This window comes from Bidens hawaiensis, unplaced genomic scaffold (genome assembly GCF_021521415.1).
Source record: "Bidens hawaiensis isolate Kalapana, Puna unplaced genomic scaffold, B.hawaiensis_p1.1 tig00006773_1, whole genome shotgun sequence".
Taxonomy (NCBI): Eukaryota; Viridiplantae; Streptophyta; class Magnoliopsida; order Asterales; family Asteraceae; genus Bidens; species Bidens hawaiensis.
The window spans coordinates 496421-521700 of NW_027491462.1; the positions used below are offsets into that span (position 1 = coordinate 496421).

At 36.1% G+C, this 25280-nt stretch overlaps 2 protein-coding genes across 2 annotated transcripts; both read right to left on the reverse strand.

Annotated features, from left to right (window-relative positions):
- Nucleotides 1–3099: 3099 nt before the first annotated feature.
- On the reverse strand, nt 3100–6854 carry LOC143633503 (proline transporter 2-like). Its single transcript, XM_077101797.1, has 8 exons — nt 6373–6854; nt 6073–6297; nt 5885–5979; nt 5621–5807; nt 5382–5509; nt 4036–4251; nt 3662–3892; nt 3100–3569 (listed from the first exon to the last, which is right to left on the reverse strand). The coding sequence occupies exons 1-8, from the start codon at nt 6422–6424 to the stop codon at nt 3423–3425; spliced, it is 1281 nt and encodes a 426-aa protein (XP_076957912.1). The 5' UTR covers nt 6425–6854; the 3' UTR covers nt 3100–3422.
- Nucleotides 6855–8033: 1179 nt separating this feature from the next.
- Nucleotides 8034–14606, reverse strand: LOC143633505 (proline transporter 1-like). The gene is made up of 8 exons (XM_077101798.1): nt 14492–14606; nt 14176–14400; nt 13529–13623; nt 13267–13459; nt 9720–9838; nt 9135–9350; nt 8383–8613; nt 8034–8296 (listed from the first exon to the last, which is right to left on the reverse strand). Exons 1-8 carry the CDS (start codon nt 14604–14606, stop codon nt 8147–8149), a joined length of 1344 nt encoding a protein of 447 aa, XP_076957913.1. The 3' UTR covers nt 8034–8146.
- Nucleotides 14607–25280: the final 10674 nt, after the last annotated feature.

Consider the following 25280-nt stretch of genomic DNA (forward strand, 5'->3'; position numbering starts at 1 on the left):
TGTATGTATGTACTTTCACAAGTACGTTTGTTTGTATGTTTATGATGTAATTATGCTAAGCTACAGTGAAGCCTTGACTGTCTGTTCGTGCTGCATGCATCCATTTCCCACGCTCAATCAACCACTGTGGCCCCATTTCCGCCCACAACATGCCCCGAGTAGCTATGTCTAACTATACATAGCGTGTTTGTATAATTATGGTTATGTGCAAACGGTTTTATGTCTCGGTAAACCATGCCGGTTCCGTTTGGGTTTGTTAAACCAATAGTACTATTCACAAGCCACCGGCTTAATGTTAATCACTGTGTTCGTGGAGACTTTTATGTGTTAGCACTTAGATAATTCCCATCATCAAACAATTCATAGTATATAGATATGTATCAACATATTTTTCACCCCAAAAGTTCGTAAAAACAGTTTAAAGTGGGGTCATGAAACTCACGGTTTAGAAGACAATCAGCACAACGATACAATGTAAGTTCGCAGTTGCTTTTACTCGTTCACTAGTCCCTATAATGAATATTATAATAATATTAATATTTTACTTAATCGTTATACTAGACTGGGCTGTATAGCTAATCTGGGTATAACTGTTACACCCAGAAAGTGTCAATAGGCTTAGATTGTGATGTTGTTCAATGTCTAATACTTAAAACCAAACTTGGCTTAGTTTCCCCGTTTCACCAGCTGGGCCAAGTTCGTTTATGCGTTCAGAAAATAGTTATGGGGATGTAAGCTTAGGTAAACGTGTTGGTCGATAAAATTATTAAGTTATAAAGAAATATCACAATTTGGAGGGTCTGGATTTGCTACGGGGCTCGTTTCCGTTTATTCAGTTTGATTTGGAGAAAATGCGCACAATTTATCCAAATTGTCCGGATTTCTCACAAAAAGTTTGTTTTTACTTAATTAATCCAAAATATGATTTTTGGCCACTCTTGATGTTCTGTTATTCCAACAGGTTCGTTAATCACGAACTCGTCGGTTTTTATCAAGATTGAATTTATTTAATTTTCAAATTAGCATAATTAATTATCAGTTAATCATTAGATTATGAAAATTTATCTACTTATCAATTAAAATATGTATAATTTTATAAAAATATATTTGGAATTATTTACTGATTTATTAATTTGTAAAACTTTATTTTATCTGCTATATTTAGCCCGAAAATCGTCCGTTTATACCAAATGATTTCTGAAAAATCCACCAAAATTACTGAGTGACCAGAACACATTCCAAAACATCCTAGAAAAATCTCAAACTCTAACAACCTTGCCAATTATTCATTTCGAGCCAAAAATCATTACGAAAACTCAAATAAGCGTGGATCGACAAAACATACTTAGGCTTTTCTAAATGATCCCAAATTTTATATTTGATCATAATAATCAAATCTGAGTTCCCCAAACAATTTCATAATTTTTCAAGCATTTTAGCTACTTTTCCCAATTAAACTCCCCAAATCGGTAATAAATTCACCAAATATTCTCAGATGGTCAAAAAATTACCATATTTGGACAGGGACTCAACCATATTGTCCCTGATGTCCCTGCAAACTTTTGTAACCTACAATATGTACATCACAATCGAATCCTAAACAGCCCGTAATCGAATGACTCGGCATTACCTTAGCGGTTTTGGTTCGTTTTCGCTCCTTTAATCAAGTTCTTGGGTTCTTGTGCTTCTAAGCAAGCTAGATACAGGTCCTATATCACAAACCAAGCATTTTTCATCAATATTGCAGCCTTGGAACTTAGGGTTTCGGCTAGGGTATTAAACCGAACTTTTGAACAGTAAAAATGTCGTTTAAACCCTATAATCCGTGTTTATGGCCAAAAAAACTACCAAAGCAGGTTTCTAACCATGTGTAGGATCAAAATATGTTTTTGAATAATTTCTAGGGATTTTGCTTGGTTAGAAGTGATTTTTGGTAATTAAACTATGTTTATATGTTTTTAAACATGATTAATCAAGCAAAATTTTAACTAAAATGAAGGTAATCACCTAGGATTTAGCTTGGACTTCTTAGAGCAGAGCTTGGACGTCCAGAAACTTGCAGAAGTGTGTGTAACATATCTATTAAATTGGATAAATAAAAAAAAGTTTAAGGTGGTGGGTTTAATCAATTTTGCCGGCCGCTAAGTATATGGGCCCTCTTGGGCCTTATTTTGGCCCAATGGCCTTGTTTTGCGTGCCCGAACGTTAAATCCCTAGTCCAAATTTATTTCGGTTTTGATTTTTGTCGCGAAAAATATATCGGGTACGACAAACAGTGCGAAAAATAGTGTTTTTCAGCCAATTTCTTGTAAATTTAGAAAAATATACTATTTCTTTATAAAAATCGAAAATATTTTCACATATCACTTAAAACATTCCCAATAAGTGTTTTGTAAGTCTTTTTCGGCTAAACGGATGATACAATGCTTGTTTTGTAACTATCTTTCGTGTTTAAGTTTATAGCGGGTAGTTAAACGAGCATGTCTTCGTTTAACTGGTTTGCTATCGTACTAAGACCATAATATCAACATGTTGGCTTATAATATACGTATATCACTTATAGATGGTCCCCCGGGATACGTTAAATGCTTATTCGGTTTGTGAATAATACCAAGGTATACTTGGTTTTGTCACGATTGTCACAAATTACAACGACAACAAATTTATAAACAATAGTTATTGGATTAATCAAAGTAAGATCAATCTTGGTGATGAACACCAAATATGTTACAAGCCAAACAGAAGAACTCAACTTAAAAGACTAGTTTGATAGGCGAGGGAACCCATTTAGCTTATAAACCCCACATCAGTTGCCCATACAACCGATGTGGGACAAGTCCCATACCTTGCAATGGTTTCAGTCCGTAACAAAAGATCGATATAGTATTTATACAGGAATGGTGATGGATAACTACTGCATCAAAACCATTGACGGTTGAGGAATAATGACGGCCGCAGCAAATAAACCTAAGTCCATCCTTAATAATAAATACAGTGTTAAATATGTTACAAATAAGTTCTAGTAACAAATAAACCTAATATTGTTTATAATTATAATAGTTATATTTGGTCAAACATAATAATTCTTAATACTTAGTCATACTTTCTTAGCATATCACGCATGGCCATTATTAATTAGTCAAACACAAATCAAATGGTGAACCATAGTCAAGTATACTCATACCTGGTCAAGCAAGCATTCATCTATGTTAATTTAGTACAACGTTATATACAGCACATAAATTGTCAATCTGTCCATGAAGGACACAAAGTGCATTGATAAAAACACTGTGTAGTTTATTCTTTAATATGGTTAATATAGATGCCACTGAATGACTAATAATTAGCAGAACTCGAATTCCATACAACATTAATATAAGAACAGTTCAATTCATCTTCATAAACACACACCCTACCGCACATCATGTATCTGCAAATAGATAGTATTCTGCAATGTTGTTTACAATTAACCGAACAGCAGCTATAGTGGTTATAACCGTCAACAGGCTAAACAGAACAATAATGGCCCAGTGCCAGACCTTCTCAATCTTTGCTGTTTCTCTCTTTACCTGAATAGAACAAATAAATATATGTAACATAAGTTAGATTCTGATTTCTTGAATTTAACGTACGTGCGGTGCAACACTGTGGTCGGGCTAACCTTTATAAAGATCATACTTGGGAATATGAAGGTCAGCGGGATAAGCAGGAAAGATCCTAATAAGTTCACGAAATCGCCCATAAAAGGAAGTGCTGCTGCCACCAGTGTGTTGAGAGTGAATAGTAATGCTCGTAGGCAAAGTAGGCGTATTATGTTATGTCTAGAATGTATGCCTTTATCAAGTATCAGGAACTTGGTATCGAGTGCCTCGTGAACAGGTGCAATAAATGCCTGGAGTCACGGTTTAACAGTTTGGTTAATGTTCTTAAGCTATAAACCCACCCGTCAATTACTGATTCTATTATATTGTTTTTATAATATAGTGAATTATCTAAAAGTTAATATTGATCACCAAGCCTATGAAAGGAACTTACATGCTGAGAAATAATGGATTGTGTGAATACTACTGCGTTTATGAGGACCTTAGCCCATATTGGTCCAGTTATATTTTCAGGAAGATACTCGGACACTGCTGAACCATAGGCCCAGTAACCGGCTATGCTCACACCATAATAAAAGGCCAGGCCTACACTAAACTGTAGATGCAAAGCTTTCCTCATGTTCTCAACCGCCGGCATACGTAGAGTTGACTGCAATTAATACATAATATATACTAAGTGATCAATTTTCGAATCATAAATCCTCCAAAGTCTTTATTGCAGTTATCTATTTGTTTCAGAAAACCAAAAAGCAGAAAGAAAAGCATAAGCATTAGGCTATATGTTGTGTGAATGTGAAAATAAAGTGCTACCAGTTGGGCACAAGTGGTTCCACCCCTCCCACTCATTATGTGAATGTTACTTATTCGTTAAAATATTAATTAATTATTATTCTTATATACAACAATATTGGGTTCGGGTGTAATTCGGGAACAGTATCTGGTTCGGGTCGTATTTCAGGAATAATATCGAGTTTGGGCTGCGTCAAATCCACTTACAAGACCAAAAATCATTTCTCTAAAAACAACTTTGTTTTGTTTAATCTAAAAGTGATTGGCTAGCACAATTAAAAGAAAAGGAAAATCAAGAAAATATAATGGACCACACCCATGAATAGTCACCAAAAAGGAGAGCACACCTCATTCGCAGAACCATGACATGGTGTTTCATGGGCGTGGTGCTAAAAGAGCAAGCAATGTTGGACAAACCATCATATGCGTGGCGGGTGTTCCTAAGTGGGCAATTTAAGGGTTTTTAATTAGTCTATGCATTATTATTACAAAAGGATAAGTAAATTTCATTTCAGACCTATAATATGTTGAGAAATGCAATAACATTTTTAATTTAATCTTTGTTTTATTTATCATATAAATTGGCATGAATACATATAAATTTAAATATATTAAAACTTATTTTTAACAATAAATGTATTTATTTATTTATTTTCTTGTCAAAAGATACATGAGCACATTTTTATATTTGCTCTAGGCTGTGCATATGCATGAGAGTTCTTATGGCTATAAGTCGGGTTTTTTTTTTTCTGAAATGAACGCACCCTATTACCATTAAATTGATCTTCATTTAATTCTATACTAAAAGAGAGTTAAAAAAAATAATACAAAAAATCTATAAAAAAAATAAAAAGAAAAGAAAAGAACGTACATGTGCTATGTGCATACTAAACCAGTTCCAGATATCCATCCAATATTTCAAAAACTCAGTAACATATAATTATGCTGAAAAAAAAGTAGTGAATAATCGAATAACGTGTATAAGATCACCTGTATCTCGGGTATAATGCCCGCCGAGTTGCAAGCGACAATGGCTGATATTGCACAAAAACCATTAAACATCTTGGAAGCATTGTTTCCTTTAATTCCATAATCAACGACTCGGTTAGAATTGAACCCTATATAAAATGTATAAATTTATCATTATCACCAAAGTCATGTTTACTGAGAGATGCTAACATTAAGTTGACATGATTTTCATGCTAATTATTTTCGTATGAACAACCTACCATCCTTAATTACAACTGCCAAAATAATCACGATGTAAGTGAAGGTAAGAATCATTGATATAATCAACCACTTCCCCATTGATGATATTGTTGGGACAAATATTGAAAATACAAAGTAGGCGACACCCGTGATGATGATAAAATATTGGAGTCTTAAAGAAGAGCCACCAAATTCTGCATTGATTTCCTGTTTTAAAAACGTTTAATATGAAATTTAAATCCTTAAATTGGACAAATCAAATCCAAAATAACAATGTTCTGTACCTTTAATGCCTTTCCTCCAAGAAGTATGAATCCCATATTTGTAATAAGTAGGATCAAGATTTGGGAAACCCAAGTAAGATAGAGCATTTCTTTTCCTGCACATGACATAAATTTTCAAACTGCTCAGAATTTGGCATGAACTAACTAATATTAGTACATGTTTAGTATATGTAAAAGAGCTGGCTTACCAAAAAGAGAGCCCATAAGATCTCTAAATCTGATGAACCGCTGACCGTTTACAAAGTGAAAACCAGCCAAAAGCCAGCTTGAATAGGCAGTGAAGACTGCAACCACTATCAAGCTAATGATGCCCCAAGTCCAGCCTAGAGGCGCCAACATCAGGTTTGAATAGCTTAAGATGTAGCCACAACTATAGCCTGTTACTAGAAGCACCCCAACTTGCTTCCATGAATCTACAGTTTCAAATCAAAATTAATGTTAAATGAAATGAGGAGAAAGTTTTATTATGTTAGCTAGGTGTAACAGACCATGGTCAATTGTATGAGCAGAAACTAGACCACCCTTGTGTTCTATTTCCATTTTCAAAGCATATCTGTTCGTCTAGGTTGATCAATGGCTTATTGAAATATTATTGCTGGTGTAAAAGGTTAGTGCTGTTGGATGTGACATTTATCATGTAGTGTATGGCTAGATAATATATATAGTCGTGTACAAGTCAATAAGTGTAAAATGCTGTCCCACGTACCAAATGATAGCGTCCGATTTTCCCACAATGTGACATTTCTCATGTAGCGAATGGTTAGACAAACAGTCGTATAGAAATCGATAAGTGTAAAATCTGGTCCCACATACCAAATGATAGTGTCCGTTTCTCCTACAAGCATCTCACGCATTTTTTCCCAAAGGAGAACTTCCCAAAACGTCGCCCATTTTGGATTGCCTCCTATCAAGCCCCCTTAATTCTAGAGTTCTCCTCTCATCTACACCCAATGCACCCAAAATAAGGTGTTGGTTTTTAGGCTGGACATTTCTTGTAAACACAGCATCTCTCATGTCCGGAGACGATGTGAGATTCCTCTACAGTGTTGCAATCACCCTTATGTGGATTCATCGCTTCCGATAAGCTTTGCACTACCATCTTGACCTTGAACATGGGATTAGCCTAAGGGATCCCAAACACCACTGGGGACTCACGTGAATATGTGATGATGCTCCGGAACAACACATTAGTAACTCTCATATCAGTTGTAACATCCATATCAACAATATTGTATGATTTGCCAACAATTAGCTCACGAATTTGTTTTTGTAACAATCATGGAATTTTCCACTCAAGCATGTTCAGCTGTGTAGGTCTCGTCTCATCTATAGCCAACGCACCTAAAATGCATTGATGATATTTGACATGGGGCATTTCTTAGCAATCCAACATATCTCATGCCCACAACAGGTCTATAATTTGCCTAAACTACGTGTTACAATACGTTGAACCAAGCTAGGAGCCATGGGTCAACATAAATCATTGCCACTTAGCTAGCATTGTTAATTTTCTGTTTTTCCCTTCTAATGTTTTTAATTCAAATCATGAACCATGATGTGGTGTTTTATGGTTAATTTGATTAGAGGTGACGCGGGTCCGACACATTGAGCTAGCATGTCAAAGATTATTGAAAAAACAAAACATTTGTTATTTGATAACCGTTAGGCCTTTATTTGATCCTGGAGAATCTTAACTATTATTATGTCTTTTAATTATTTTGGGCCATAAAGTTCCAGACTCTTAAATTTGGTCCCATAATATATTTTGAAAGGAAAGTAAGTCACACTCAAAGATAAGCTTTGATGGACGGGTCACACAAAAGTTTCAACAAATTGAACTTTGATGAGCAAAAGATTTCCCAACAGGATAAGCACACATAAAAGAGGTCAATTATTGTATGGCTTCCTAGTGCCCAAAATAACAATAATTCCAATATGATTGCAATCATGTGGGCTCAAATTAGACTCCAACTTGATGGCAAGACCGCTCACTTTATCTTTGTTAAAGGTGTTTTACATATTTGATTAACATGTAAACCTTTTATTAGTATGCAATACTATTTTTCAGGAATAAGTTGAAAAGAAGATGGTATTGTCATAAAAAGTCAATTAATGTCATTTGACAACACAAACACAAATTAGCCTATTATATCCTGGTAATTAAGAAGCCAATTATTTCATAATATCAGCAATTGAGCAAAAAACTAGCACTTGAAAAGCCATATGGCATAATGTTCCTGACTGTTCTTTCAAACAAATCTATCATGCATCTGCGAAAAAATGGTATTCCTTAACGTTGTTTACAATCAGTCTGATAGCAGATATTGTAGTCGCAATAGTGAGGAGAGAAAACAGGACGATAATGCCCCCATGCCAGATCGTCTTCTCCAATCTTGTTGACTTTCTTTTCACCTTTCAATGAAAAAAATATACATTAATCCTTTTTTTTTTCTAATGTTTGAACTGTCTTGTATATTATTTTTATATTTATTATTTACCTTAAAATATATCATACTTGGGAATATAAAGGTTAAAGGGATGAGAGAAAATGATCCAAGCAAGTTCACAAAATCCCCCATAAATGGGAATGCTGCTGTCACCAATGTATTGCCTGTAAAGACCGTTGCCCGCAGAAGCAGTAGGTTCTTAATATTTCCACTTGAATGTATGTTTTTATCAAGCCTCAGAAATTTTGTGTCGAGAGTCTCATGAATCGGTGCAATAAACATCTGAACAAGAACGGGGATTAAACATTAAACAGACTGAAAGTCACCTTGGAAGTGTACTTTTAGTGTGTACAATTACCCTCATCTGATTTCACACCATCAAACGGCCATCCACAAAACACTCGGACGGCGTTTGTGACCAAAAAAGAGAAACTTTGAAAAATACTTTGTCAGAACGATCGTTTGAAAAATATCTTGATGGCCTCTGACTACATGGTGTCAAACTTAGAAAAAAAATGGTCAAAACGGCTATTCTGACCATAGACAAACAAACTCCAAAATTTTTTTGTCAAAATGATTGTCCGGCCTCTATCTGGACGGTCGTTATATACCGTGTGGGATTAGATGTCAGATGGTGTGTGAATAGCTGACCCCTTAAAAAATGGACAAAGGTGTACCGGGTCAACCCAATCCAATCTATAACTAACCGGATACTAAAAATTTTCCTACAAGAATCTTTTTTTCTTTATTTTGTATTTTTTTACCATGTCAAACAAAAAGTGAAACAATGGAAGAAGGCTTACATGTTGTGATATTATAGATTGAATAAAGGATATAGCGTTGATAGTAACATTAGCCCATTTTGGGCCACTGAGCTCTTCAGGCAAATAGGTCGATACAGATGAACCATAGGCCCAGTATCCTACAATGCTCACACCATAATAGAAGAATAGTCCCACACTGTATTGTAGATACAAGGCTTTCCTCATGTTTGTGATAGCCGGTTTACGGAGCGTCGACTGCAATTCAGATCATATTTTTGGTGCAATTCAGATAATATAAATGGATGGCGCGCATGTCAAGTTTGAGTTAACTAGTTGTTTACCTCAGCGCGGTGCGCGGAAATTCAGTTTAGGTCTGTTGTACACACTTTTTGGTCTAATGAATTAAGTGCCACAAATTGATCTATGCTCTTTTAGCGTATACAAATTATATATTTATCCGCTAAACAAATTAGTGATTAGTTATCTTCTCTGTAGCCATATTCGTCTAGTCATTTAGTTTTTTCTTTTTGTTTCCATGCTTATACAAGCGAGCATGTCTTTAGACATTTATAAGGGCGAATGATACTACCGCATAATCACCTTTTAATAAGGATATGCATTTACCTGTAATCCTGGTAGTATGCCACTTGTGTTGCAAACAATAATGGCTGACATGGCACCAAAACCGTTCATCACTTTGGAGAAGTTGCTTCCGCTAATGTCATAATTTCTGTCTTTGTTTGCTCTTCCTTTAAGAGAAGATCATCATCACAATCCAGAAGAGCATTAAACATGAACATAATATAATGTGCACTTGAAACCAAAAATCTGACATTTTATCTTTAGCTAGGACTTTATTTTGCATTACATATACTTCCTGAATTTCATCGTAGGGCAGGAAGCTAAACGTTTCGTTTTAAAGAAATCCAAATGATCAAAAGTAGATCTTCAAGTGTCGGATCGATAATCAAACACGAACTAACGAATAAATCTCGTTTATACTAATCAGAAAATATAACTCAAAAAACTGAATACAACTCTCAAACCCTAACTCGGTTTGACTCCTAACTTGGTTGCATCAACTTCATAATCTATAATGTCAAACCATAACTCGGCTTATATAAACTAACCAAACTTGCTAGCCAAGACATTACCAAATATAATAAAACCCTAATAATTTTTGGGTTGGGCCTTACACTTGGGCCAAACAACAATTGAGCCAACAATCCCCCCCCCCCCAATTGTTATCTGACTCACCCGACTCACCCTCTAATTTCCGACTTGAACTAGACGGGTCTTCAACTTCACGCTTGCCATTCTTTTTTTAATTCTCCCAAGACATTTCTTGATCTCTTGCAATTTTCTTTGGGCTCCACTTAGCTTGAAGCAACACTTGCTTCGTTTGATCATTAGACGCCTTCCCTTGGACTTGAATCACTTTATTGGCCATGTTTTTAGTTTCTTGAACACTCTTTGTTGGACTTTGAATTTTGGAACTTGGATCTTTGATTGGAATCTGACTCGTACCTGGCTTGTCTTCTTTCAGTCCAATACTTTGAAGGTCCCAGCCTGTAAAATTCTTCATTCCAATGACAGCTCGTTTACCGGGACTTGTTAACTTGAGGCTAATCTTGTACAATCGGTTCTTGGTCCTTGTCACCTTCATCAAAAGCTTATCTGTATCATCTTTAATGGTTAGCAAATCGTGTTTCATGTGAATCTCGCATCCACCTTCTGTTGCTTGACCAAGACTTAACATATTACACTGTAGGCTCGGGATGTAGTAGATATCGGTTAACAGGCGTTGCTCCCCCATTTTCACTTTAATTAAAGCTGACCCTTTTCCCCGAATATCAATACAAGATTCATTTTCAAACTTCACCTTTCCCGTGACTTGTTCATTCAACTCATAAAAATAAGCTTTATTAGCCTCATGTGATTCGATGCTCCGTTGTCGAGATACCAAACATCTTTCTCCATCGGCTCGGTTTCGAAAAGCTTTGGAAGCACACCGTCTTCATTCAGTAAAACCGTCTTTTGATCACCTTTAATCATAAATAAAAATGGATCAAAATCATCAATTTTGTTCAAATTAGATTCTTCCTTTTTCTTCATATGTTCCGGGCACATAGACGCAAAGTAACCAAACTCATCACAATGGTAACATTGAACTTGTGATCTATCCTTTCTTCCCTTTTGACAATCATTCGCTCTTCTTTGTGCCTTATGACTTGACCCACGATCTTGACCACCTCGGTTTTCGCAACCATCTTGATCCTTATCATCTCGGTCTTGACCTCCGGTTTCACGGCCTCTTCCACGCCCCCGTGAACTTGGCCAACCCTTACCTCGGCTACCGGACTGATCATATGACTTGCCTTTGTAACTACTTTCCAATCGATTGAAAAGTAACTGGCCTTGTGAATTTGAAGCTCATTCTCTCGCTCGTAGACGTTCCTCAAATGCCTTAAGTCTTCCAAGAGTATCTTCAAATATCAAACTATCGAGATCAACACTTTGCTCGATTGAGGCTACGAGTTGGAAGTATTTGTCTGGAACCGCATCCAGTAACTTCTTCACCAAGACATCTTGCTCGAACATGTGACCTAGACTCGTTGTCTTTAAAACCATACTTATTATTTTTCCTGCAAACTCGTCAACAGTCTCGTTTTCTGCCATCTTGAGTTTCTTAAATTCACTTTTCAAAGTTCGCAGTCGAGCCTTTTGAACTCTCTTGGCTCCAACATACTGTGCCTTCAAAGCCGTCCATATTTCTCGGGCATTCTTGTATTGAGAAATCTGAAGAAGAATATCACCATCTACCACTTGAAACAAAAACGATCTTGTCGTTTTGTTCTTCTTCGCATCAATAACCGAACCCTCTTGTGGTTGAACAACTTCCCATAGGCCTTGATCATCCAATATCGCTTCCAGCACAATTGCCCATGTGATGGAATTTGTTCCATTCAACTTTGGAACCTATACTGATATCCCCCGGTCGCTTTCGGTTGGATTACCAATCTTTCTTCATCACCTGACATTGACGTTGTCAAACCCCTTTGCTTCACTTCTTTGAAACAAATACACGCTAATCAATTCTGAACAACTTTTCAAAACCAAACTAGATTGCTAAAAAACCCCGGTTAGAATTCCACTATGCAGCCCGTAGATATGTCCACAAAAGTAAATACTTTTTTGTAATTGAATAGCCAATCAAAGGTTTTCACCTTATTTAATCTTTCAATCAAATCAATAATTCAATTGTTTAGTCAAAATCGCATAAACACATAAACCACAGAATACTAATACGTAACCGTTACCCTCGTAATCACAATATCTCGTCGGCAACCGCTCGACAAAAATAAAAAAACCGATCAAAGGAACCTGCTTTCTTGGTCGCTGCCCCATATCGGAACTTACTATTCCGATGTACTTTCTCAACCGATTACTAGTTATGTCTTGTAACTTCGATCACTGTCGTAACAACGGATTACTATTGTTGCCTTCAGACAACAAATAACCGCGGATACAGATCCAACTCCTACTGGCCTGTTTGTGAAACGAGTACGACTCGGAAACCCAACTCGGCTCGATATGCGCCGTGATAGCTTCTCCTGACGCCACCGTTCGCCAACGATCACAGTGTCGTTGATCCGTCTCACCGCCGATCAGAGTTAACCCGATTATCGATTTCTTGAACTTGACTATGTTACTAATTCAAGTCCCGGGTCGATAATCAAACACGAACTAACGAATAACTCTCGTTTATATTAATCATAAAATATAACTCAAAAAACTGATTACAACTCTCAGACCCTAACTCGGTTTGACTCTTGATGAACCCTAACTTGGTTGCATCAACTTGATAATCTATAATGTCAAACTATAACTCAGCTTATACAGACTAACCAATCTTGATAGCCAAGATATTACCAAATATAATAAAACCCTAATAATTTTTGGGTTGGGCCTTACACTTGGGCCAAACAACAAATTGAACCAAAAGATCTGATGAGGTAGGCAAAGGGTTCGGTTAACACTATGTGGTTTTTTTGTTTGGATAATGTTGGGTTGAGCTTAAAGTTCTTTTAGTTTTTAGGGATGACCCAACCTTGAAAACTAGTTAAGAATTTAAACTAGACTCCTTACATAGCAATAGAAAAAAGATGACACCTACCATCTCGAAATAGTACCACAAGAAGAATCATAATATAAGTGAAGGTTAGAACCACAGAAATTCCCAACCATCTTCTCATTGATGACAACGTAGGAACCAAAAGTGCGAAAACAAAGTAGGCTACACCGGTTATCACTATGAAGCATTGTAGTCTCAAAGTTGGATCACTAAATTCAGAATTGATCTCCTGCAACCACTAACAACTGTTACGTTTGACCGAGCATTGATTCAAATTGATTATAGTGATCGATAATACCTTAAGGGCTTTCCCTCCAAGAAGTAAGAACCCCATGTTCCAGAGAAGAAGGATTGAAAACTGAAGAACCCAGGTTACATAATACATTTCCCTCCCTTTACAAGTTGAAAACATACAATTAGAAAAATATTAATATTAAGGTAGTTGGTTCAAGTACAGGGGTGCTCATGGGACAGCGAAAACAAGTTAGGGCTTTAGGCCCATACTTATTAAGGCCTCCATGTCCAAAACCTTTATATATAGATATATTATAATGGGTAAAGTAAACTCAAAATAATATATTGGTGTGGTGGTAGGCTTGGTTGTTACTTAAGTTAAGGCATGAGCTCAAAACTTGTAATAAGCAAATTTTGTTTCTTAACAATTGTGAAGAAAAGTCCACAAAATCTTGTTTCGATTTAAGCCTCCATAATAATTGAGCCAGCCGTGTTCAAGTATAGGTGACAATAATTTCAAACCTTGCATTTTTATCTCAAATTTGTCAAAAGGAACCTTTATTGTTTAGAAGGGGAATGAGTGAAGTTTATTTTACTTATAAATGTAGTTCATCCAAAAGTTAACGAACTCATACTTGCAAAAGGACATAATTTTCGTTAAGTTTAAAGTTGTGTGACATTCTACCGTGAGTATGGACAGAAATGACTAACCAAAAAGATAGCCCATAAGATCTCGGTATCTAATAAAGCGTTTTCCATCGACAAAATGAAATTCAGATAAGAGCCAGTTAGCGTAGGCCGTAAATAGCCCCACAACTATCAAGCTAGTAATGCCCCAGGTCCATCCTAGAGGCACCAACATCAGGTTTGAAAAGCTTAATATGTATCCACAGTTGAAACTTGTTATTAGCAGTAAACCAACTTGACCAAACGAGTCTGCAATGTGCAAGTGCATGAATATTCATGATTATTCATTAATGAAACAATTGACGATAATATAATCCATATATGGCTAAGTGAACCTGACCATGGTTGATGGTGTGGGCCGATTCTAGATCTTTAACTGGACCAAGACTGCCTTTAAGTGGACTCGTGGGTTCGCCTTGTAGTGACGCGCCAGCGCTATTCGCTTCTGAGTCCATTGTTATAAACAAAATTCAAGATCCAAAAGGTGTATGAACCATTATGGTTGGTACTTGTAGAAAGCTAGCTATGAATTTAAGGTTGATTTTTAATTTTAACTTTGGCCTGCCAATTATTATTTAATTAGTAATTTGGTTTCCTCGGTGACTAAAAGGCTAGATGATTTGACCGTTAATGTTTCTTTGAGTAAAATATTATTAGGCTGAGGGGTGTGGAGCGCGAGAAAGGGCGCGTGAGGCCATCCGCTCGCGCCCCGGGGCGCGAGCACCACACCACCGAGGCGCGAGAGGGGCGCGAGAGGGGCGCGAGCGCGGATTTCCAGGCGGGCGCAAGGGTGATCGCGGGAGAAGAGAGAGGAAAAGCTGGTGGGCCCACCCAAAAGAGCCGTTGAGCTCGGGTTTTTTTTTAAAAAAACCTTTACAAAATCCTATATAATACCCCTAAATCAACCCATTTTAACCATATCAAACACAACTTCAATCTCCAAACTCATATATAATATCCCAAACTCCTTTATAAAACCCAAAATTTTTTTCCTATATATAACCCATTTCATATAAATCAATTACCACAACTTCAAAAAAAAATCCAAAAACAACCCATCGTCCCAATTTTTTTTTTAAAAATAATGTCGTCGTACTCCCGAGGGTTAGAGCACCACCTCGTGATCGTGATCGATCGGGTGCTAACGATACTTTGATGAGGCATTATTTTAGCCCTCAACCGGTATACGCGGAGTCGGATTTTCGAACTCGTTTTCGAATGAGCAGGCAATTGTTCACGCGTATAGCGAGTGATTTAGAGGCACGGTATCCCTTTTTTCAACAAAGGGAGGATGCTAGGGGTCTTCCCGGTTTTACCCCTCTTCAAAAATGCACGGCTGCTATCCGTCAATTAGCGTACGGCATCTCGTCGGACGCTTTGTCGATGGTATTTACAACGAATGGGCTGTGTTAGTTCAAGCTTTTACAGATCCAATCGCCGACAAACGGAAGTATTTTACGAAGAAGCAAGAGTCTGCTAGAAAAGATATTGAAAGAGCTTTTGGAGCTATAAAAAAACAATATTATGTTCTGGCGAACCCGATACGTTATTGGACTCGGGAGAGGATAATGGACGTCGTCTACACGTGTCTTATCCTACACAACATGACGTTAGAAGACGAGGGCAAAGCTATATGCCAAAACTACCAAGGTGACATTCCGCCACAACCGTCCACAATCAGTGATCAACAAAAACTTCATAACATAGCAAATATCAAGAGCCATGAGATACACGGGGAGCTTCGACATGAGTTGGTTGAACATTTGTGGGCGAGGCGACCAGATGATCTTGTATTAGATTCGTTTTATTATTAAATATTATTGTTTGTTTAATTTTTAGTATGTTTTTTTTTATTATGAATTTTCAAAAAAATGTGTGTTTTTTTAAATAATTTCTTGTTTTTTTAATAATACGTTTTTTTAATACATTTATAAAAAAATAAAAAAATAAACCGCTCGCGCCCCCTCTCGCGCCCCTCCACACGAGGGCCAGGGGCGCGAGCACCACAACCAACACCCATCTTATCAAGTTTCTCTCTCTGCCACACGTCACAATATTATTGGCTGGAGCCCCACTCGCGCCCCCTCTCGCGCCCCCCACACCCCTCAGCCTTAGAACTTAGCCGGTGCAGGTGCCTCCTGTTAATTTATACTTTTTAAATTTTGAGGTTGATAAATTACCCTACGTTGCCATTTGTTTACTTCTTAGAGCATTCCCGGCGCCTTCTATGTCTTTATCTCTATAACTTAACTAAAAACATTACATTTTCTCTTTTATATACAACTAGTCAGGTGCTCGCACGATGCGACGGGTGTTTGAACGCAAACCCTGTTAATCACGTAACACTTATGGGTGTTTATGGTTATGGTGTAGTTTAAAACCATGAAACAGTTTAAACCGGATATCGTTGTGGTTTCACAGTTGATATTTTTACTTTTGATCGGTTGGTCAGTTTCAAAATTTTCAAACCGTAGTCAATGGTTTGGTTCGTGGTTTATATCAAAAACCGGCCATATGAAACCAAGCCAGACTGTAAATGTTAATTGCATTTTAATTTCTTTTATTATTTATTATTAGATATGTTTTGTTATATATATTAGATATAGTTAAAATATAATTGAGCATAGTCTTTTTAAATACAGGTAAACTTGTATATAACAACTTTATATTAATCTAATTCCTGTATGATTTGTAGTAATTTTGGTTCTTGTTATTATTTCGTGTCTTAGGTCTTCCAATTATATGGCTAAAATTATCATTTTTCATATAGTGATCCTCTAAGGTATCATGTGACACTCCGCTAATTTGGTTGTTGTCCATACACACCTTAAACATGATTTATTTATGTTAATTCTCGTTAGGTTAACTTTCATTAACTTAATTGGCATGAGTCTAGCAAATCCGTACGCACATATCATATACATTAGGTAGTTTTAGGAATTACTTAGTCAGACACGAGACACCCGACAAACTCGAGCGTTAGCTATAAGATAATTAATACAAGAAAAAGTATTAAACAAAAGAAATTATAATACATGAATATTATATTTTTATGCGAAACTTAGAAAAATGTTTGCATTCACAATACACATGTCTATTTTAGAAAACTACCGGCATGTAGTATTTGACCAACATATGTAATTTCAAACGAGCAATAAAGGAATGGGTGTAAGTATTTTATACACTGGTAAACTAGTGTTCGCCTAATTTAAAAACATCAAACAATGTCTACTTGCGTCTATACACACACACGTGTGATAAAAATGAGTGTTTAACCGACACATGCATATTCGAGCATTGATCTTAAATACTATCAATTGATATATAGAATTCTCTAATAAGAAACTCTCACTTAAACCGTTGGAGACGAACGTAAACTAAGAGCATCTCCACCGTAGCAAGGAGAGGTTTGTGTTGATGTGGACCGGAGCAAACGGACGAGCGGCGGTTTTTACCGGTGGAGGAAAACGGAGGGACGGAGGTTTGTTTGAGAATACAAACCTTTGTGAAGGGGTATGAAATGGGCCCACCATCAAGTAAAAACAATAAATTGATGACATGGCGGGCGGGCGGTGCCGGCGGCAATCACCGCCCCGGCGTTGTTGGGGTCACCCAGCCGGCGGCAGACGGAGGAAGTCGGAGGCAGGTGGTGGGTTGGTGGGTTTTGGCAGACAGAGAAGACGGAGGAAGACGAAGCCGACGAAGGAAGACGAAGACAACAGAGGAAGACGAAGCTGCCGGCAGACGGAGGCAGGCAGTGGGTACCTGTGTTGTTTTGTTTTTGTTGATGGGTAGGTGGTGAGGAGTTTATATAATAATAATAATAATAATAATAATAATAATAATAATATATATGTGTTGCCTAACGGCTCGTTTAGTATAATAATAATAATTATTATTATAATAATAATATAATTATGTGTACATAAAATAAATAAATAAATTATTTAACCCTATCACACTATAAATAATACATTTCTCTACTCAATATAACACTCTTCACACCAAAGTTTCTTAAATACTCCCACCGCAATATATCTTAAAAAATGAGTTCCAACGACGAAGTAACACAACCCTTGAGTATGAACGATGAGTTAACCGACTACACAAGTGATAATGATGAAGTAAGCCAACAACCCCCACCCACTATAAACCCATACTTGAATCATAATATTCAAAATCAAGTCGTTCAAATAGCCGTCCAACAATTCCAACAATTTATGTCCAAGAAGTGGGATATGCCAGATGATGATGATGATGATGATGATGATGATGATGATGATGAGTAGGTTTTTAATTTATGTATGTCTAATATATGAGTGTGTATTTCTTATGTTATGTTCATTTTAATGTGACGTATGTTTAATTTATGTTTCATGTAACTTGTCGATTTCAGTTAATGTATGGTTTTCTTTAAATATTTTAGTTTTTTTTTAATATTTAATGTTTTCTTTTTAAAAAAAATTAATGCAAGAAAAATATATAAATTTTTTAAACATTAATTTTATTATTTTTTTCTGGTAATATTAAATATTTTTAAAGTAATTTTAAATAATAATATTAAAAAATTAATGTATTATAAAAGTAATTTATTAAATATTAAATAATAGTAAAAGTAGGTAATGATGTAGAAGATGAGGTGGAGGTTTTTATTGGTTTATCGGTGGAGTAAAAAGTGGGGTTTTTTTTTAAAGAAATGATTAGAGTATGATGTGACGATAAGGTGGAGGTTTGAATTGGTTTATAGATGTGGATGTTCTAATTTCAAAATATTCCATATAAGTGGTAATGAAAAAAAAAAATGCAAACGTGAGTAACCAAGTACAATCCTCACATCATCACCTCCATACATACATCATAATAATACATCATTTTTCAATTATCAATAATCCAATCCTCAAATCTTGTACAACATAAATTCAACACAAAATTTTTTCTCCACACCCATGATCGGCCGACCACATCTCAAACATACCATTCGTTTTGACTTTTTTTTTTTTGAACTTAGGTAAATCCTACACTCAACCTCCATTGATAAAATTTGGATATTTTAACATACCTCCATACTTCACATCTAATTTTATATAGAGACTATATGGATGAAAAGTTGGACACTAACAAACAACCTACACACACAACCGATTATCTCTCCCTCACTTGGTCCCTCTTTACTTGGGTTCCTTTGACATACCACAAATCAACACAACACTTCACTTTTATCTCTTTCTCGGCTCCCTCATGTGCGACAACCCCCCCCCCCCACCCCACCCCACCCCACCCCACAAACTCATAAGCATACAGCTTATTTTCTTTAAAGCACTTCCAATCTAAGGAGTCCAAAGTTGGTGTTCCATGTGGTGTTCATGCATGCTTAAGATCATTTCTTCATCTCTAAACAAACTTATTTTTCTAAGTAAGTGATTAGCATCCATACTCCTATTTTTGTTTTGTATATAACGTCAAAAGTTGTTTAAGCTCCAAATAATCACCCAAGTAGTTACACTAAACAAATAAAAGCACCCACTCGATCATGCTTATTGCTTTAAACTCGTCGGTTACCAACAGTAAGATATATTTTTGTACAAATATATACAGGCTCATAATGAAATTATCCAACATATTTCTAGAAAAATATGTATAAACGATTTAGAACCTTGTATAGAACATATTAATATACCCTTTTTAATAGATAATTATACAGAAGTATCCATTTAGAGGGGTTTTCAAACGAGACGTAGCAACAAGCTTATTTGCAACAAGAATATTATGGTAGGTAATCAATAGTTTAGTAATTAAAACACTAAAAAAATCATATTAGTTATGGAAAATACATACATGAGTAAAGGACATCTTTAATCACGAAAGATTAACAAACAAAAACAATATTTACGAAAGATATAAAATATAATTGTATATTATATTTTGTGAAACTTGTGAATCTATAGAAACGAAAGTATATAGTGTGTATATATTAAGCTTAAAAGCGAACATGTTCATATATAAAGACTCGGCATGTTGATAAGAGGCAAAAATGATATTTTATATTTATATAAATAAGAATCAAAAAACTTATCACCAACGGGACGTCGTGTCGCACGTAAACGTAAATAAGTTTAACTAGTTGGGTGAACTATGAGCATGAATAAACTTAAGTATTAAGTTGTGAACCATATGCTTAAATGTCTGAATGTATTTTAGGGTACGTAATAAGTCACGTTGGACATTGAATTGCTAAGCGAACACATTGAACATATACTTTCAGCATATTACAAGGTGAGTTTCACGGCCCCTTTTTAATTAAACTGTTTTGAAACTTTGGGGGAGAATACATGGAGAAACACATGTTCGGAAACGAGTAGAAACGCGATCTCATTTTGTTACATGGGTTGAATCAATAACGCGGTCAAAGTACCCTAGAATCTGTGATCATTAACTATTGTAGACGTGGTCGATATGAATAGTACTATTTGGGAGTAACACGCCCTACCCGTGGTTAGTCGCACTAACTTAGATTGGAGGTCTAGCTTGTGATATTTGTCCATAGTTGTCTTCAATGTTTTTTGCATTAGAACATCAAGAGGGGCGATCATAGAAACGCTGTTAAGTCTTGATCATACAGCTCATGCATGCATTAGAACATCATGGTAACTGTCTGAGAAATTGGTTGACTCGTTGTCCAAGAAACACATATATATAGATGTCATATAAACCTGTGAAACTCATCAACAATTTTTATTGACGTTTTTATGCATGCATTCTTAGGTAATTGAAGCATTGAAAACACATATGGAGTCGCATGCATGTAGAGGCATTTTGAAGAAGTATCTATTGGAAAGTCTATAAACAGTGACTATGATCAATGACGTCACCACGCCCTCGCGTTTCCGCCGTCGACGAGGGTGTGACAGATTGGTATAAGAGGCACTGGTTATAACGAATTAGGTCTGCATTTTTGGTCATTCAGTTGACTCCTTGCTGCCAGTCCGTGCTTACTGTCATGCTGGCAAAAGCGGGGCTTTCGGTCGGTTTTACCTACTATTGGATGAAAGGGATGTAGCGCAGCTTGGTAGCGCCTTTGTTTTGGGTCAAATCATGGGTTCCGATCCTGTCATGCATACCTATTCTTCTCCTCTGGGCAGTCACGAGGGATCTATTGAGATTGATTCGGACATACATCATTTTCATTTTGCTGAGACTTTATGCAAGTTTAGTTTTGGGGGTACAAAAATCTTTTCTTTTTAGTCGTATCTACTGTGATAAGAAAGCGTTCTTAGGACCTTGTTTCAGTATAAGGACCAAGCCTTCGAGAGTCATCCTTCTTGCTACTTTGTTTTGTTAGAGAGGGTTCTTTATACTCTCGGAACAAGGCTGTTGGTTGTTTCTCAGTGCATTTTTCATTCCTTTGCATCGCATGAGTCATATATATAATGTTATTATTAGTACTATTATTATATGAATATTAGGGCCACATAAATGCCATTCTCATCATTTTTCCTTCGTCGCTACAAATAATCATTGTTTTTCTGCTTACGTCACAACTGTGAATTGCTCTACACTAGTCTTGCACATGCACGCCCTGCCTACATTCTCAAGGGAGAAAAATAGCCAACAGCTAAACTCGTGGTGGCTAAATTTTAGATGAACAATAGTATGAATAGGAACACTTGCATTACGATTTATGATGGAGCAATGCCGGGGTAATCATGTAAGGTTGATTTATAGTTATGATGGCCAACATAACGGTAAATCTACAATTATATGTGAACTCTAAAAGGTCCATTGGATGGATTAATGCCACGTTAGAAGGAATTATTAATATATTTTTAATCTCTATAGATGCGACACTTGAATTAGGATCCGACGCAGTGATAACCTTATTCTTGTTGTTCGCGATATCTCATTTTAATCCTTGCCTCTAGCAACTTAAGGTTTTCTTCTTATGAATGATACCCCGAACATGATATGCCAAGAATGTCATTACTCAACACGAGGGTGCAGTAACCAACTAACATGCGCAAGCGATATCTTAGACTTACCTAGGTGTATCAACCGGGTATTGACATCTATCTTACTTCGTGGAAACCTAATTTCCCTTAGGAGATGCACCCTTAATTAAAAATCTCATGTTTAATAGGCATTTGAAAACTTTACTAGACCTTTGTCGAAACTTATATGTTATTTTACTTAGAATTCCCTTGTATACACATTCGAGACGTCCTATCAGTAACGACTACCCTATAGTACCATACCTGCTGCTCTATGAAAAAAAAGGGGGGGCATACCCACAAACCGATGACGCCATTCGGCCATTCCTATTATATGGAGTTAGTAGCTTGTTGACTAAAATTTCTGGAGATAAGCGAAATGTGGAACTTGATAGAAGTATCTCAGACTAGCTTAAAAAAAAATAAATTCTCCTTAGTTCATACAATAAATGGCCTAATGAGATTCAGCACTAGGAATTAGCCGCCAATCATTAATTAGTTAGATGACGGGATTATTTCGTTGTTATCTTCAAACAAAATAGGTAGTATACCTAGGAGTACGTAGACTCCAACCGAAATCTTTTATATTACTATTTCCTTTTTATAATGACAACAATCTCTAGTTTCATCTTCGACTATATCCATACAAAGAATTTTCTAAACAATACTTTATGAAGTATAATTTCACATCCTTAAACTCTTACATCAACACCTAGGTTCTCAGAACTTTTATAGAAAATCGCATCCTACGCCATTCGAGATTAGAAATCCCACACCTAATGGTTCAACCACCGCCTCTAGGAAGGCGTCATCTTTAACACATGATTTTTTTTACACTAGATTTACAAAAATAATTATTGTAATACTTACCGGTTGTATTAAAGTTTTAAAAAAAAGTATTCAAATTTTAATAATTATGAGCTCTATAATAACTACACTTATGAAAAACATTATCAATGTATATATGGTTGAAGTAACACATACATAAAATTTTTAAGTACTCTTCCTAAAAATATTAGATAATTAGTTTGAAAATAATTATGCAGTAATTCGGGTTACAAAAAAAAAATATTTTCTCACGATTTTAAAAATCATAATACTAGTAATAATAATTTTCTATTGTCACTTTATTCCTACATATCCTATATTCCTTTATCCAAACCTTAAGACTATACGACTCTTGCCTGACTTCATGATGAGCTAATTGTTGGCATAAATCTCCTTCACGGAACGTTAGAATACGACAAACCCGCTTTTAGCAATATCCTATCATAATTTTGTCATGAACATATTAGTGGTGGATCACATATCTACCAGATCAATAACGTGAGCTCAGTGTTCAATTTCTCTTATGAAGACAAAAAGAATAGGACATTCTTAACCAAAAATTCTCTAGTGTTCATAAAGGAAATAACTTATATGGGTACTAGCGTATTAAAGCTACTATGCAAATATTCGGTCTAACGTGATTATGTGTCCTATCTTGTTCACGCATTCTAATCCGTAAGAACTAAGGGCGTCATGTAGGAAAAGACTGTTAGTCTCTTTATCACTCGAATACTGCAAGGAATTCAAAAAAAAAAAAAAATAGACGCAAGTATGCCTCCTTATTCGAGAAACTAACAAGCTACTAGTAGTACAAATTGAAATTTCGAGCACAAAATTCTTTTAAGACACGGAGAATGTGACTCTTCGCTAATCTGGTTGTTGTCCATACACACCTTAAACATGATTTATTTACGTTAATTCTCGTTAGGTAACTTTTGTTAACTTAATTGGCACGAGTCTAGCATATCCGTACGCACATATCATATACATTAGGTAGTTTTAGGAATTACTTAGTCAGACACGAGACACCCGACACACTCGACAAACTCGAGCGTTATCTATATGATAATTAATACAAGAAAAAGTATTAAACAAAAGAAATCATAATACATGAATATTATATTTTTATGCAAAACTTAGAAAAATGTTTGCGTTCGCGATACATAAGTCTATTTTAGAAAACTATCGGCATATAGTATTTGACCAACATATGTAATTTCAAACGAGCAATAAACGAATGGGTGTAAGTATTTTATACACTGGTGAACTAGTGTTTGCCTAATTTAAAAACATCAAACAATGTCTACTTGCGTCTATACACACAGTGATAAAAACGAGTGTTTAACCGACACATGCATATTCGAGCATTGATCTTAAATACTATCAATTGATATATAGCATTCTCTAACAAGTGTACTAGCCTTAGATCTAAAAGTTGTGGGTTTAAAACTGTTAAAAGTTGATATTACGGGATTGAAAAATTGTTAAAATTGACAAGTAAAAAATTTTTCGCTTCTCATGGCATGAAAATCAGTGCAACAACCGTTGACCAGAACTGACAAGATTAGGTGGACAGATCCCAAGAAAGATTGCTTCCAGAAGACTGAACTTTTTCGCATCTCATATTTTTTCACTTCGCTTCACTTTTTCGCTTCGCAAAACATTTCGCTCCGCTTGGTTTTTCGTTTCGCACAGGGATTTCGCTTCGCGTCACTGTTCATCTGAATGAGTTTCGCTTCGCTTAAAACTTTTTCGCTTCGCACAGACTGTTTCGCGCGAAATTCTTAACTGTTTGAAAATTCAAAACTGTTTAAGGACTGTTAAGTGTTTGTGACTACTGAGACCATGACGAGTATTGATTCTGAGCTATTGAAAGGGTACTTGTTGTGGAGAACCAAGTGGGAACACCAACAAAGCCTCCAAAGTATATGACCCTTGATGATAACTTTGCTGATTTCAAATGGAGGTTTATGAACTTCATCTCGTTGACTGACTCCGTTTTAATGAGATGCTTTGAGAAAGGTCCTCATGTTCCCGTGACTATCACTCAAGCTGGGGAACAACTTAAAACTCCTGACAGTATGATCAAAATGATAGGGACTTGTTAGAACAAGACAAGAAAGCATATCTCACTTTGACGGTTTGTCTTTCAAATGAGATCACTGAGACTTTACGTGAACACAAAAGTGCTAAGGGTTTGTGGGATGCACTTGTTGAGAAGGTTGAGGGCAATGCTAAAATAAGGGAAAACAAGAAAGCCCTGTTGAAAGAAGAGTTCAATATGTTCAACCACCGTCAAGGTGAAGCTGTGTTGGA